General features: G+C 37.5%; 1 protein-coding gene across 2 annotated transcripts in view; it reads left to right on the top strand.

Annotated features, from left to right (window-relative positions):
* The window catches only part of ERICH1 (glutamate rich 1), a 68741-nt gene extending 53467 nt beyond the window's left edge, over positions 1-15274 (top strand). For both annotated transcript variants that reach the window (XM_027690296.1, XM_027690297.1), the window contains exons 4-6: positions 8060-8437; positions 10573-10767; positions 14425-15274. In XM_027690296.1, the coding sequence (XP_027546097.1) occupies positions 8060-8437; positions 10573-10767; positions 14425-14498 (647 nt within the window). In that variant the 3' untranslated portion in view covers positions 14499-15274. The remainder of the gene's footprint in view (positions 1-8059; positions 8438-10572; positions 10768-14424) is intronic.
* The last annotated feature ends 304 nt before the right edge of the window (positions 15275-15578 follow it).

Raw genomic sequence — 15578 nt, 5'->3', positions numbered from 1 at the left:
TAGAATTAATATTTAGAGAGGCTTGTTTCAAAGAAGTTAAATAAATCCTATTTGCATTGCTGTTAGCTGTGGAAAAAAAAGCTATGGAGAATCCCATGATACAGCACATCTTCCTAGGCTTTCTGAAAGGATATGTGAAATTGAAGCGATTTAATGGTCATGCAACAAAATAAATTATAAAATAAAATCACCAGTACCAGGTTTTATTCACCTAAACTTTCTGAAAGAATTCAAGGAAAAAATTGCTGGCATTACTGAGAGTGATGCATAACTACTTGTTTTTCAAATGCCTTGTTATCAGAGATTTTGTGGTTGGACAGTGTGATGCCAGTTTTTTGAAACAGTTCTTAAATCATGTAGGGAGCTGCAAGCCTGTAGTCCTGGGGTTTGCTTTAGGCAGTTCACCACAAGTTATGACGCAAAATAATATTTGTGGATGCTTGAAAACCTGTGACCTGCATGGGAGAAATCAACTGAAGGTTTGCAAAGAGGAAGTATACACATACCTTGGAATCTTTGAAAAGCTAGGAAATACATGGATAAGAATGCTACAGCTGATATAGTTTCCTTGAATTTCCACCCAGTTTTTGTTAAAGCCCCTCATCAAAGAGAGCACATAGACGTAGCATGAAAGATGAAGCCCCAGATAGGGAAGTAGATGGAGAGAAAGCAGCAGTTCTCAAAACAGGGAGGTCACAACTGGAGGCTTTTGTTCAATAGATGGTCAGGTAAAAAAAGGGAACAGTGATATCAGGTTTCGTGATGGCTACACGGGTATCGACTGCACTAAAGGCAAGAGCTGGATGCAGTGTAATCTCAGATTGAGTGATTTGTCAAAAACACAGATAGTTGTCAAGTGATACACTTAGGAAGAAATAACCAGTCAAAATTCACCTGCAAAATGGTGGGCTTAAAGCTGACTGTTACCAAGCAGGAGTAAGATTTTACAGTATGACGAATAACTGTGAAAACAATATTCCAGCACTCAGCAGCAATCAAAAAAAGCAAACAAAATTATGGCAATTATTAGGGTAAAAAGTGTAAAAGAAGGACTATCGTTACACCACGAGTAAGTCCAAAGTTCACCTTTTCTTGAATGCAGGGTATGGCTACTGTTTGATACAGAATATAGACCTAGGTAGTTGTTTGTAGTGACCAAATACAATTCCTCCTATGGCAGGAATTTGATGTCATTTATGAGTAAGAGAAATTCATCTGTATATACAGTCAGATAAACATTTAGGATCGAGGACTGATGCAGATGGTGATATCTGCCTTTACTGATTATTGTCATTACTGTTAATTGGATATGCTTAAAATCCAAGAGGTACTACTCTGTTGTGCTAGACAGCACTTATGCAGCATTTGCCAGTTTTATGTGAATTCTTCATTTTTGAACACACACATGTAGCATGAATGAACAAAGAAAAGACAGTCCCTATCTTAAACAGCTTCCAGTCTTTTGCAGTTTTCTCCAACATCATGAGTATTGCACAGTACTAAAAGTTTTGAAGTTTTGAATCGAGATTTCTTTTACTGATTTCAAATGATGATTTGAAACAATTTCCACCCAAAAAGAGTGTGGAAAATATTAACATCATTTTATGCTCCTGAGATCTTTGCAATATTGCTTTTATTTTAATGAGCCATTACATTTTATTGCATTCACTAGCCGCAGCTTTTCACTCTCGGCCCATCTGTAGCTGCAGATGTCTTAATTGTCACTAAAAATAACATTCTTTTTTACCTCACAAGATCCTGAACCAAAATTAAATTCCTATGCATTGACTGCATGGTTTAGCATGGAAAATCCATCCAGTATATCAGGGAGAAGAAAAAAACTTAAACTAGCTGGAAAAATCAGGAGAGGCATACGTCCTGTTAATCTGAAAGCAAACAAACAAACTAAAAAACAAAAACACCTAGCAGAATTGCCATGAGAGACATCCAGAAAGCCAGCTGTGGGACTTGGTTCTTGAACAGGAGAGCCAGCTGCCATACTTCAGTCGTGATGAACACATTATACAGATTTCCAAAGCTGAGAGGATATTCTTTGACTGTCTTTTTCTTGATCTGCTTTATATGCCTAAAGTTTGTTCTAATAATATTCAGGGATCTGATTTTTAAAAATCCCTAGCATTGTCAGCTTATTCTCAGAGCCAAACTTCATTTTGGCATGCTGTGGAACTTGATATCCTCTTAGACTTGCAGACACTAAGTAAACAGCCTCCCATTTTTCAGTGTCTTGTAGGATGCTGTCCCACAACATTTCCATCTACCATTGTCTTAAGGAACCAAAATAGTGCAGATAAACTCAAGGAAGCTCATCTTTTCCATCACAGAGTGTCATGGTTTGAAGAGTTGCCAACAGGGTGTTCATGCTGATGGTTAGTCTGGACAGGAGGAAGTCAGCTATTAGTTAGCCTGTGTTAAGCTTTGTATTTAATCTGTTTGTGTCTCCAGCTGCCCTGATGATGAATACAAAGTAACTTACTAATATAATAGAAGTTACTAAATAAAAGTTAGCTTATTGGTAATCTTAATGTCAATCATTATTTTTTATTTTCTATTTTTTATTATTTTCTGGTTTTCCTTGAAGATAGAAACTCAATGCACTGACTTTTCATTATCAAAATTCAATACGCTGTATCTATAAATGAGTCCTCTTATTTCATTTTAAGTCTGGGTTTTGACATATTTCTACCTCTGTTCTGTTAAAGAATCATGCAGTTTGAATGGAGGAAACGCTTTAGTCTTTCAGACAAGATAAGATAGGCTGTTAGAAAATGACTTTTACAGCTAGCTTTCATTTTCAGGCTGCTCATTCCCACTTCTATATCATACTGTCAATCAGGCTACGGCACTGTGCACCTGCATGGTAAACTGCATCCAGAAAGCAATCTATGCTAAAATAAAATTTAACTTCAAACAGTTCCTAAGGAAGGTGTTCTTATTAAGGCTGAAAGAAATGCCTATGAAGTTATGACTGTGACTGGAAAATGTATATGGACGTTCTGTCAGGGAGACACTTTGCTCAGTCTGAGAGAGCACCAAGTGCAGATAAACAGGTTAGAGTCAATTGCTTCTGGATAATTAGATTACATGATCAATTAAGTGATTTGTGGAACAGAGATGGGTCTTAGGAGGGAGAGAGGTGACAGGCCATTATGGAACAGGGGAAGAATCATCAGCTCTTTTGGAATTAAGACAAGCTGTAGATGCAGTTGTGGCTAGAGTTAGTGTGGCCCAAAAGCTGCTATTCCTGTTGTTGTTGCTGAAGTACTTATTCCCCATCCTGAGATTGCTTGCATAGTGTATATTCCCTGCATTTGTTATAATTATGCAGGTTTGACATAACAAACATTTTCCATCAGTGGGAAAAGTTATTAGAACCAAATTTGTATCTATTGAAATTTTATCAGGCCTCCCTATTGGTGAAACCTAGAGAATCCGTCAGAAGTTTGTTTGTTTTGTTTGGGTGTTTTTAATAAATTACCAAATATAATTAATAATTAATAATTACCAAAAGTCAATCTCATGAGCAGACTCATGTTATGAAACACCTTCTTCCATACTAAAAGAGACTAATTCTTCTCAGTTGTTGCAAGCCTCTAGTCAAAATTCATTATCTCCATTTCCTTTGTAGTTAACAGAAGGGGAGAGAGAGAGAGAGATTAGTCCTTCAGCTTGCATTTCCATCCAGGCTGGTTTAGGATGAGGCAAACTGTTTTCTGAAGATGGTAGTGTCTCTTGGGTTATCTGAGGGGGCATAAGTCTAAGTATGCACTGAGTATTTTCAGACAGCTAAAGTGTGGGAGCAAATCCCACTGAACATGTCACTTGTTGAGATCCTTGTGTGAGACGTGACCTAAACTTTATGGTTTATGTTCCTTGTACAACTCTTATTTATATTTTAGCATGGCTGTTATAATCAGGTAGCCTTACTGGCCATATGAACAACCAGTTCTTCAGTCTCCTGTGCATGCCACACACATGGGAATTCAATAGCAATCTGTACCATTAGTAACACAAGGATTTACTTTCTTCTGTTAGCTTGTGAAACCGCTCAGGTTAATTGGACGTCACGTTGTTCTTGCGTGAGGAGGCAGAAATGAAGTCTATTTTGTTACTCTTTCTTTCAAGTCAGATAATACAAACCTTTTTGGACTTTCTTTCTCTGGTAACTTCTGTAAGAGTCCTCCTCTTGTCTGCCAAAGTCGTCTTATTCAGGGATTATGCTAAGAAACACAGTATTACAAGCTTGAAGAGTACAACAGGTTTATATAATAGCTTTGGAATATTTTTCCAGTTATTTTCCATCTCCTTTCTTATGTAGGCAAACAAGGTGTTAGCTGTTTTGATCCTTGATACCCACTGAGCAAATGTTTTCACTGAGCTTTCTATACTGATGCACAGATCTGGCTTTTGTTTTTCTTGAGCTGATAACAGTTCACTCTGGCCCTAGCAGTAGGTTGTTCAAATTAATCCCTTTTGTGTGCATTGCTTTGCATTCGTAAGCGTCTAATTTTGTCTGTTCCTGATGCTGAATCACTAGTAGCTCCCACACATGGAAGAGTAGCTACTAAAGAGCTGCTGAAATACAGGACAAAGAATGACAAAAACTGCTGAAGGACTGCCACTCTTAACTTCTCAAGAGAACTTAGGTAGGGTAGTAGAGTCTTATGTTTGATTTTTTTCCCATGTTGGAGGAAAGCATAGTTTTTGTTTACTTTCAGTCAGGTAGTTATCTTAATACCTACACATAGCAAGGCTACATTCAATCTGCATTTTGAGAGCTTCACCATGGTCTCTTCAGACCTTCTGCTGTCCTGAGCTACCTAGGTTAAAGAAACTTTTGGATTTGACACAAAAGATCAATTATCTTAAGCCCGGTCCTGGCTTCTGCACTGTTTTTTTCAAGTGGTTTCAAACCAATTGAGGGTGCTTGTCTGCACAACATGCTGTAGTTTTGCTGAGATTTGGTGATTCTCAGATGCTTCAAGAGCAAGTTGGGCCACTTTGCTGAGAGCATAGATTAAACTAGCATTATTAGCAAACAGTGAGGTTCAGGTTAATAGAGGGCTGAGGAATTTTGAAAACGATGTACCTACATTTGCATTGAAATTCACCTATTATAACACAAATACTCCCATGAAAATCCAAATTAGATCTCAAGATGAAACAGTTTTGTTTATAGCATCTTTCACCATTCATATCTGCCTTCAGTTCTGATATTTTATTCCTTCAAGATGACACAGACGTTATTTTTCCCACATCCCATATGTCCAAATCACATATAAAGATATTTAGCTCAAATACCATGGGTGTGAAGCATTCCACACTGTGGGTCCAGGGTGATGTTTGGCATGTCTTTAACATGCTGTGGTGTTCAGTTATAATACAGCAAATATATTTTTATGCAGCCTGCCTTCATTGAAAGTATGGAAAATTGCTTTGCAGTGAGTCATCTGACAGCTAAAGAACTGCAAGTCTGTAGTGATATTTAAAGAGAAAGTGGCTCAGAGCTGACAGAGTTCAAGACAGAAAAAGAAACAGAAATGAAAGAGGGCCTCCAACCATGGAGAAAATAGAGGCAAAGACTAGTTGGGGGGAGAGTGATGAGAAAGCCAAACAAGCTGAGAATGTCAGAGGCAGTTCAGGAGATTATGCATATCATCCTGAAACGAGCATTGGGCTTCAGGTGTCTCTCCTGTGTTATGCCAGTGTTAGCCAAGCAAAGATTCTTTGACCCTAAGGGAATGTTGTAAGCCCAGATAAATAAAAGTAATAGGCTCAGTGCACTGTGAGGAATTTAGAAACATGCAGGTAGAGGTTGAGGGAAAGATAAATGGCTTAGCTTTCTAGAGCAAGACATTAGAATTGGTAGTTTGACCTTGGCTGAGCACCAGGTGCCCACCAAAGCCACTCTATCACTTCCCTCAGCTGAACAAGAAAGAGAAAATAAAGGTTCATGAGCTAAGGGCAGGGAGAGATCACTCACCGATTACCATCACTCACCTGGGCAAAATAGACTCTATTTGGGGAAATCAATTGAATTTGTTACCAATCAAAATCAGAGCAAGATAATGAGAAGTAAAATTGAATCTTAAAAACACCCTCCCCCCCTATCCCTCCCATCTTCCCAGGCTTAACTTTGTTCCCTGTTCTCTACCTCCTCCCTCGCAGCAGTGCAGGGAGATGGGGAATGGGGGTTACAGCCAGTTCATTACATGTTGTTTCTGCTGCTACTTCCTCCTCAGGGAGAGGAGTCCTTCCCCTGCTCCAGCATGAGGTCCCTCCCATGGGAGACAGTCCTCCATGAACTTCTCCAGCATGGGTCCTTCACATGAGCTGTAGTTCTTCATGAACTGCTCCAGCATGGGTCTCTTAAGAAGCCCTCCAGCATGCGTGCAGTCCTTCAGGAACAGACTGCTCCAGTGTGAGTCCTCTGCAGGGTCACAAGTCCTGCCAGCAAACCTGCTCCAGTGTGAGTTTCTCTCTCCATAAGGCCACAGATCCTGCCAGGTGCCTCATCTGGTGTGGGCTTCCTATGAAGCTACAGCTTCCTCAGGCTTCCACTTGTTCGAGTGTGGGGTCCTCCACAGGCTGCAGGTGGATCTCTGCTCCACCATGGTCCTCCATGGGCTGCAGGGCCACAGCTGCCTCACCATGCTCTGCACCATGGGCTGTGGAGGAATCTGCTCAGGCTCCCAGAGCACCTCCTCCCCCTCCTTCTTCACTGACCTTGCTGTCTGCAGAGTTGTTTCTCTAACATAGTCTCACTGGCTGCAATTACTTCTGCACAATAACTTTTTTCTGCTTCTGAACTATGTTATCCCAGAGGCATTACTACTGTCACTGATGGGCTCAGCCTTAGCCAGCCAGCAGTGGGTCTGTCTTGGGGCCAGCTGGCGTTGGCTTTATCGGACATAGAGGAAGCTTCTGGCAAATTAACTTTTCACAGAAGTCACTACTGTAACCTCCACCATGACCAAAATCTTGCCATGCAAACTCAATACATAGAAGAACACGGGTATTCTGCACTCCATGATGTTCAAACGTGTGAGGATTTTGTTAGACCATGAAGGAGGGAATTTCAGTTAGACAGGAATTATTACAGACATGAATATGGACTTCAGCAGCAGTACACTCAAAGGGAAAGATGGGTTCTGGCAGTCTTCCTTGCCTAGTGTTAGGAGGGCTAACACTCAGAAGTAAGTGTGTGGGAGAAGCAGTCAGTTCAGGGTCAGAGATGACTTGCTTTGTGTACAGGGATAAGATCTAAGTAAAGAAGCACAAAAGCTGTCTTGGAGAACAAGAGAGACTTATTTCCCATGACATTTGAGCCTTTTGAAAAATTAGCTAGTAAGGAAATTATAATGTAGCAAGGGAACAACAGAACGGAGGCAGGCGGTTAAAGAGATTGGAGACTACTTACCAAGGTCACTGTTGCTTTTCTTATAAAATTGATGTCCAAAACTGAGCTAACAGTAAGATACCCTAAAGGAGGAGGATGTTTAAGGAGGAGGAAGTAGATGAGTCAGAAGCAGATGCCTGGTGTTTTTAAAGCACCACACTGTCATGAATGAACATCATCAATATAACACGTTTCACTGTCAATTGTGTGCATTCTCCTTGCGTTCTTGGTCAAGTCTACAGACTAGACTGGTGGTGGGGCACTCCTTGGGAACCTCTCTCATGCCGAGTTCCCCAGCCTGCCCATACTGCTTTTTGTTCTGGGGATTGTTTTGACCTCATTCGGTATAGAACCATATTATCTGCTTTAAGAAAGTAAATGCAATGTAAAGTATGTAGCACAAAGGACAATACAGTCTTTATTGAAAGAAGAAGGGAAAAGAGCTTGTTGTCTTACTTTTATGATTAGAATGTCTTTCAGTACTACAATGTCAAAGCCAACTTTTCTAAATGCATTGAGTAAGGTTAGAGCCACTCTGGCATCCCAGAATTTGAAGGGTGTAATATTTTATTGTTCTTAGTTCTAAAATGCTTATTACAGATCATCTTATTTACAGCTCTCATGTCTCTTTTGAATCCGCAGAAGAGGAATATCAAGGGCAAACCAAGAGAAAGTGCGTTCGAAGGAAGAAACAAAAGAGCAGTTTGCAAATCTCTAATAATTTACATGGAGAACAAACAGATTGTGGAATGCAAGAGGCTCTTGTTCAAGATAATTTACAGCTGCAGCAGACAGACAGTCCCAAAATAAGCAGAAACAAAAAGAGGAAAATGAAAAAGAAGCGACAGAAAGAAAAAAAGAGAGCAGCTGGCTTGGTAACAAAAACTACCAGTGTGGATTTTACATATCAGCCTGACAAAAACAACAGAGAAGAAGCAGCAGGCTTAAAAGACATAGATGAAAAGGCAGATAGCATTCTGGACTTCCTGCAGGCAACACAACAAATTTATTTTGCTGACAGTATGTACCACTCTTTCTTCTCTCTTTTCATGAGTATTACCACGCAGGGGAAAATGGATGTGCGTTTATTAATGCTGTAAAATGGGACAAATCTACTAGAGAAGTGTCTCTCTTGAACTCAGTAAGACATGTGAGTGCTTAGTATTTGTCCCACTTTCTGGTGTGTACATGAATATGTAAGAATCCACATCAATAGAAAAAACCTGTGGTTCTTTGTTTCTCTATCTTTGAAAATATACATGGTATTCCTTACTCTTTTCTTAAACATTCCAAAGCACTCGGGGCAAGTGGTGAAAATGGGCCAAATTCTTCTTTCCTCTGCAAGTAAACATCCAGAAGGATTACTTCCTTTCAGAGGACTTCAAATGAGGGCAATTGCTATCCTAAACTACTTTCATGCTTAGCATCTCTAAACCAACCTACTTTTCGGAATGTTCTCTTTCCCAGGAGGAGATTTCTTTGTATTATATAAGGAAATCTAGACAGCATGCAAGAGGAAAGGGCAGGATACTGTTGGCACTGCGAAAGTGTATTGGCATAAAGCACTTCTGAACAAGATGAATGAGAACCGCATAATGCATATTCCATAGCACTTTTCAAAGGATTGCATGGATGTTATCCCTAATGGCCTATTGAATGTTCATCTGGTCACTGTGGAGCTGAATGGAGAATATTAAACAGCTTACATATCTGTATGAGTCCATCTTAAGTCAGAGCTCTTGGCTCCTAGTCCCGTAAAATTCATCTTTGGACTACAGAATTACTTTAAACACCCTGTTAGGATGACATCAGGGATTTCATGTTAATTTTTTTTCAAGATGTGTACTTAGAATTTTCTTTACTCACTGTTAAGTTTTTCTGCTGCATCAGGTCTTCATACTAGACCTAGCATTGGAAATCTATCCTACTTTTTGGCTAATGTATTTCCATCACCAAAAATACGAATTTTACTACTTCACTGTATAGCTAAGTAAATGTAAGCTAAATTACATGTGTTTGCTGTGGTAGAACACCAGAGTAACTGAGAAAGATTGCAGACTCTTCAAGTTCTGCTGTTAATGCATGAACAGAACAGAAACCTGATCAGTTGTCCACAGCTGTGTTGTATCTTGAACTTTAAGAAGGAGTGTTGTTGAGCTTCCAGCTTTTCAGGAAGTCAAGTTCAGGTTTTGACAGTTTTTGACAGACTGACTGGCCCTGGTTTCAAACCAGCAGATCAGTGTTGAGCCAATGGGGACCTTGGAATCCACAGAGAGGAATTCTGAGGTAAAAGGAAGTTCGTCTGCAGATAAGGTGTGATATCCACAAATCAGAGTGTGACTAACTTTCTTGTTAGGCAAATCGTAGTTTATATATAGATTTGACATTATGCTGTTTGCCTTTTCTGGTTGAATGACTTTAACACTCCCTGTTTCTTTTAGATAAAATTGGAAGCCATTGCTTTTAGCAGCATTTTCAAATGGTCACATTGGATTATACTTCTACTCTATATCTTAAAAAGCTGAATCGATAAAATTCTGTTCTTCTCAGTTGACTTGCTGGTAAAAAACAGAAGAATTAAAGGGAGTCTGGTTAAAGGGACAGACTACACCTTGTTACTGGAATGGAAGAATTTATGCTTTAGTAGTGTATAAACAATGCATGCCGTTCTCTGCTGTCTTCCATGCTGTTATACCTGCTTTTTAAATAAAAACATACAGGTGCAATAACAAGATAATTGGTAGCCTCCAGAAGTGCTTTGCAGTTGTTCCACAGTTTCCCTGTCTCCAAATGTGTGTGCATTTTTGTAATACGTAGTGTGTAGGAAGCAAAAACACAGTGCTTTGGCCACTGTACAGTTTCTTCATCACACCTTCTTCCTCTGCTAATTTTGAAAATTTAGATTCCTCTTGCATTCCTGTCATTGTGAATCCTACTGTCCTTTTTACTTATTGAATTTTGTAGTTTTCCCCTCTTACCATTGTTTTTATATTTAAGAAGAAGTTGGAGGAGCAAGCTGCTCTTTAGTGCCTGATATTTGGTTGTGAGTTGTACTAAAAAGGAAGATGCTATCTTTGAAAAGAAAGTATAATTAGGAAAATTTTTCTCTGTGTTCACTGAACATTTTTAACATAGTTTTCGAATTGTTTTTCCAGAGAAATCAGAATGCACAGATACTGCTGTAAATTCAGCAACTGCCCAAGAACTCTTACAATATCTTGAATCTCGCACCATCTCTTCCTCAGATGTGACTCATCTACATCGGTTGAAATCCCTTGTATTGCTACAGGATATTGAGAGATTGAAGGATGCCTTGAAACAATTCCAAGAACAATCCATGATGCTTCCTGGTAGGTACCATTAGGTACCATTCACTCATTTTTATTCACTGATTTTTTTTTGTGTGGATTAAAATTCACATCACTTTTTTATTATTATTAGGAAGCTGTAAATAATCATATAGTGGTAAATATATGCTTATATAAAACTTGAAAATATAATTCTTGCCAAAAATATAGCAATTACCCTGTTTCCATTTGGTTACAATCAATACAGAAACTTTTCTCACTTTGCAGCAACTATAGAATAGAAGATGATTCAGGGTTTTAAACTAAAAAGAGAGAATTCCTGCCTGTAGAGTTCAGAGCTGATACGTTTTTAAAAGGACACTCTTAGAGAAGTACATATGTATTCTTTTAAGGATAGATACAGAGTATGACAACCCTTAAGATTATCATGGATGTGAAGCATCTACTTATACATGGGACAAAATCCTGTGCATTTCAAGCCTACATTCTACAATCTTAATTATAATCACACAGTCTCATTGGATGTAATACACATGTGCAAACCAGGTAGAACTCAACAGGAATAATGAAAATGGTATTGGCACTTTATTGAATTACCTAATTTAGCTTCTGTCGGTTAAAGCAAAATGGAACTGTTGAAGTGACTACATTCAGGATATTCTTTACAGGCCTTATCCATATTCTCTGCAATACAGTTGGAATTCTGTTGGGTTTTGCAGCCCTGAGACAAGTTGCTCTCTTTACTTTTATATAGCAGAAATCTCCAACTGAAGAGAGAAAACAGAAGCAAATTAAAAACCATAATTTTCTGATGCTTGTATTTGTCACTTGGAAAAGCAGAAGACAATTTTCTGAGTGATTTTTAAAATTCATTAATGTTTCTACTGATAGAGCCTGGGATTGTTTACTCTTGCAGTTAAATTTTTTTTCCTTAGTAACTCTTGTCACTCCAGGCTCAATTCTAATCTCATTTCAAGTTCACAGAGATGTAACCACAGTAGTTGATTTGATATTCATGAGGTATAACAACATAAGAAATAGGAAAATACATTCTTATAAATTATTAAATGATAATTAAACATCTGCTAGGTATTAATTTGCCTCAGCAGAGTTTAACAATACATTCTATTTGTAATTCAGAAATTTCAATGAATGAAAATATAATGTTCTGCAATTTTACTTCGAATTAGGCCTTTAATTATAGGGGCTTTTCCTACTTTTGGCTCAAAAATAGGTCATCTTGTCCAGTCTGGGTATTTTACGTTTTAGATTTCATTCCCAATTAAGAGGTGATAAAAGTTAAGAGTTATTTCAAAAACTTGTTGTCTTAGCAAATTCAAGTTCTTAATATAGAAATACAAGTTAGGACTGTTTATGGAGATAAAAATGTACAGTACATCATAGTTATCTCTATTTTTTTTGCAAATTTATCTGATTATCTTGCCTTTTTTCTCTTTATTTTTACTGGGGTGTGATGTACTAGAAGCAAAGGTCATTCTATATTAACATGGTAAAAAAAACAATCTAATTTAGAAAGGTGTATTATTTTTACAAAATAAACATTTTATTCCCTCTGGTTCAAGAATATGTTAAGCATATTCTTATATACGTTAATATATTAAGGTTCAAGCAATATGTTAACCCTTTTTCCCATGGTTATGATTCTATTTAAGCTGCCAGCATCAAAGGAGTCATGATGGGTGCTATGTTTTGTTCAGTTTTATCTTTAATTCCAGGAAGGGAAGAGTAAGAAAAAAATGAGAAGTGATCCATCTCTTTCATATAAGTGCACATTCTCCTTTAGTAAAATTTACAAATTATACATACCATTATATGTCTTTTATTTCCTCATATATATGTATGTTATGGTTTCATCTAACTTTACACTGGGGTTACCAAGTTTATGCCTTATGATAAATTTTGGTTTTTTAGTAACTTTTTACGGACCCCTTAAATAAAGCCGTGGGGCTGCTCAAGGTCTGCAGATCACAAATTAAAAATCACTGGTTTAATACCATGTTTTGGTATTTCCTTCACATCTCTTAGCATGTTATTCATATTGGGAATCACGTGCAAGCAAAAGAAAGAAGAAACAATGAAGAAATAAGTTTCTGTTTTATCTTAAGCTCCTAGGTCCCGATATTTACTGTCAAAGAAATTGCTAAAGAGATTGAAACAGAAAAATTATCAACATTAGGTATTGTCTTTAACCCTTCATATAAATGAGAAAATATATTTGAATAAGAAAATCTCTGGTTAAGAGATTCTTGTTGTTCTGTCTAGTTGTCATCCTCCGTCAACTTACCTTGTACTTTGTGCTTCAAGTTACTCTGTCAAGTTGACCTTGTACTTCAGTGATCATACAAAGTTGAGGTTGGTCAGGAGTGTTTGTGTGAACATAATTATTTAAAGTGTCATTGTTCTCAGACTGTAAAAGACAACAAAATATCCTGTTACTGTTTCCATTTATTTGGTAGTCTTTAACAAAAAGTACTTACCTCTACCTAAAATCTTGTATAAGTGCAGGGAAGAGAATGTTTAGAAGTCACATAGATATGGATTTCTCATTAGGGGGCTTTGCCGATCTCTGTCAGAAAGTCTGTGTCCATTTGCAAAAGGAAGCTAGAGACCTTCATGGTCCTGCACAGTGCAGTGGGCAAAGGAGAAGAGTTGTGACTGGAAGTGGTGCTCCCTTTGCTAGTTGGAAACTGTAGCTGTTTAAATGAGAGCTACTTAATTCCTATTTCACATCAATTATTAAAGCATAGGTGATCGCCTAATTAAAAAAAAGTCAGTATCTCCTAATTTATGTACTCATTTATGAACTTCTTCTCATGAACTTCATTCCATTATCTCTTAACGTTTTCCCTTTGTTGGTTAGTTTCAAATCTCAAACATACTCTTCCCTTGTTGCCTAGGAAATTATCACTCATGGCAGAGCTCGAAGCTTCTTTTATCTGCCTTTTTTTGGAGAGTTGTCCTTTATATATGTCTTCATATATAAAGGGGGAGATACATTTTGCAGACCAGAAATAATGCAGTTACTGTTTGCCTACAGTGCAGAGGCTGATACACAGAGGCCTTAAAATGATTAAATTTACATTTCTTTTTATGGAGTAACATTCAAAGAAAAGGAAAAGAAATTTGAAAACTACATTAGCATAACATTATAGAATAATTTTGAATGTGATTATTACATGGTAAGTACTGTGGAAAGTCCTGTCATTAAAATCAATAAAGTCACATAGGTAATCTCTGAATTAAGACAGAAGTCGTAGCATTTTGAGGCTTTAGTGCAGCTATCTGTACAAAATGACTCATTCTCAAATGGGGCTTCCAGGTGCTACTGTAAGTTCAATAGTGGTGTGAAATTACTCTCCAAACAGAAAGAAGTGAAGAGGCATTCTTCTAGCCTTACCCAATGATCATGTAATTTCAGCTTCCTTTTTTTCTGAATTATTGAATCATAGCAAATAGGACATTTCAAAATATAGGAACAAAACTTTCTCATAGAAATGACTGACCTCCTAAAATAAAGTGCACCTGCTTATATAGAAATTCATGCGTATTCAAGCTCCGATATCTTCATTGGTTTTACTGAAATGCTAATATTGAATGGAAACAAATGCTCACACAAGTCTTTCCTATTCAGAAATGTCATGGAGTTATTTCAGGAGGAATGTGTTTTCTTTGTTTCAGATCATACTAAGGTAGCCATGTCTCTGTTTCACTACTGGATTACAGATATCCTTCCTGTGAAGAACAGGAAATAAAGCCTTCCCTGCATCTGTATGCACAGGGTTAAAATTTAATATACAAACTCATAACCAAGTAGCAATTGTTCAGGAAGAGCATTATCAATACACACTCTACAACTTCAGGTAAATGAATTTTTTATTGTGTTACAAACTTCAGAAGACAGTAAACAAAGTAAAACTACATGTGACTTTTTGTGTTTGGTTGGTCAGGAATATCCATATGCTTTGTGGCCTGAGTCTTCAGCTGGATTACTATGTACATTTCTCCTTAGGATGAGGGACTTAACTGGAATGATAAAGTCTGTATCAGGTACTTTGTTTAAGAACAATACTATTTCCTTTTTTTATTTGTAAATTTATCATTCCTTTCTGGAAATTATATTTCTTGACTTTTTTGTATATCTGCTTGCTTGGAAAACAGAACTATATTTTTTATATTTAAACCTAAGCAACAACACGTCGAGAGGAATGTATTTTTGCTGAATAAACTGCTAAATTTTATGGAAATAGATATATTTCTACATGTGGGTCGTATAGGTACTGTTTGGAGTTATGCAGAAACTTGGATGGCATTTTCAGAACTGTTCCATGGCTAAGCCTGTTACAATCTGATGGGCCTCACTGACTGCAGAGTTATGGGACTGGGTTCTCTCACTGATTACTGTGTAATCTGTCTACTACTGTGTAGTCTTTCTGCAGCCGAATTTATCCGTGTGTAGATAATACAGTAAATAATATCCATGGTTTTAAAATGTTTTGGAATCATGAAATAAAAAATGCTTTGTAAGTAAGAGCTCATCTGAGTCGTTCATCTGGTCTTCTGTCTTGGTGTGTTAGCTTCTTCATCAATAAGATAGGGGCAACATACTTATCTCCTCCAACATGTGCTTGGAGATATACTCCTGATGAAACTATATAAACATTGCATGTTTTTTTGCTTTGTTTTTTATTTTTTATTGTGTTACCTGAAATATCCTGATGCAAGGCATTGGTTTAGGGATGCTCAAGAATTTCTAATAAAAATACAATCATATCTCTTTCTCATTTATTGAAGAAGTTAAAAGGGATTCAATAACACACCAAAGGACTGCAGGT

This window comes from Neopelma chrysocephalum, unplaced genomic scaffold (genome assembly GCF_003984885.1).
Source record: "Neopelma chrysocephalum unplaced genomic scaffold, ASM398488v2 Primary Assembly neopelma1_80b, whole genome shotgun sequence".
Lineage (NCBI taxonomy): Eukaryota > Metazoa > Chordata > Aves > Passeriformes > Pipridae > Neopelma > Neopelma chrysocephalum.
Note: the sequence above shows the minus strand (reverse complement) of the source record. Positions and strands in the feature narration are given on the sequence as shown.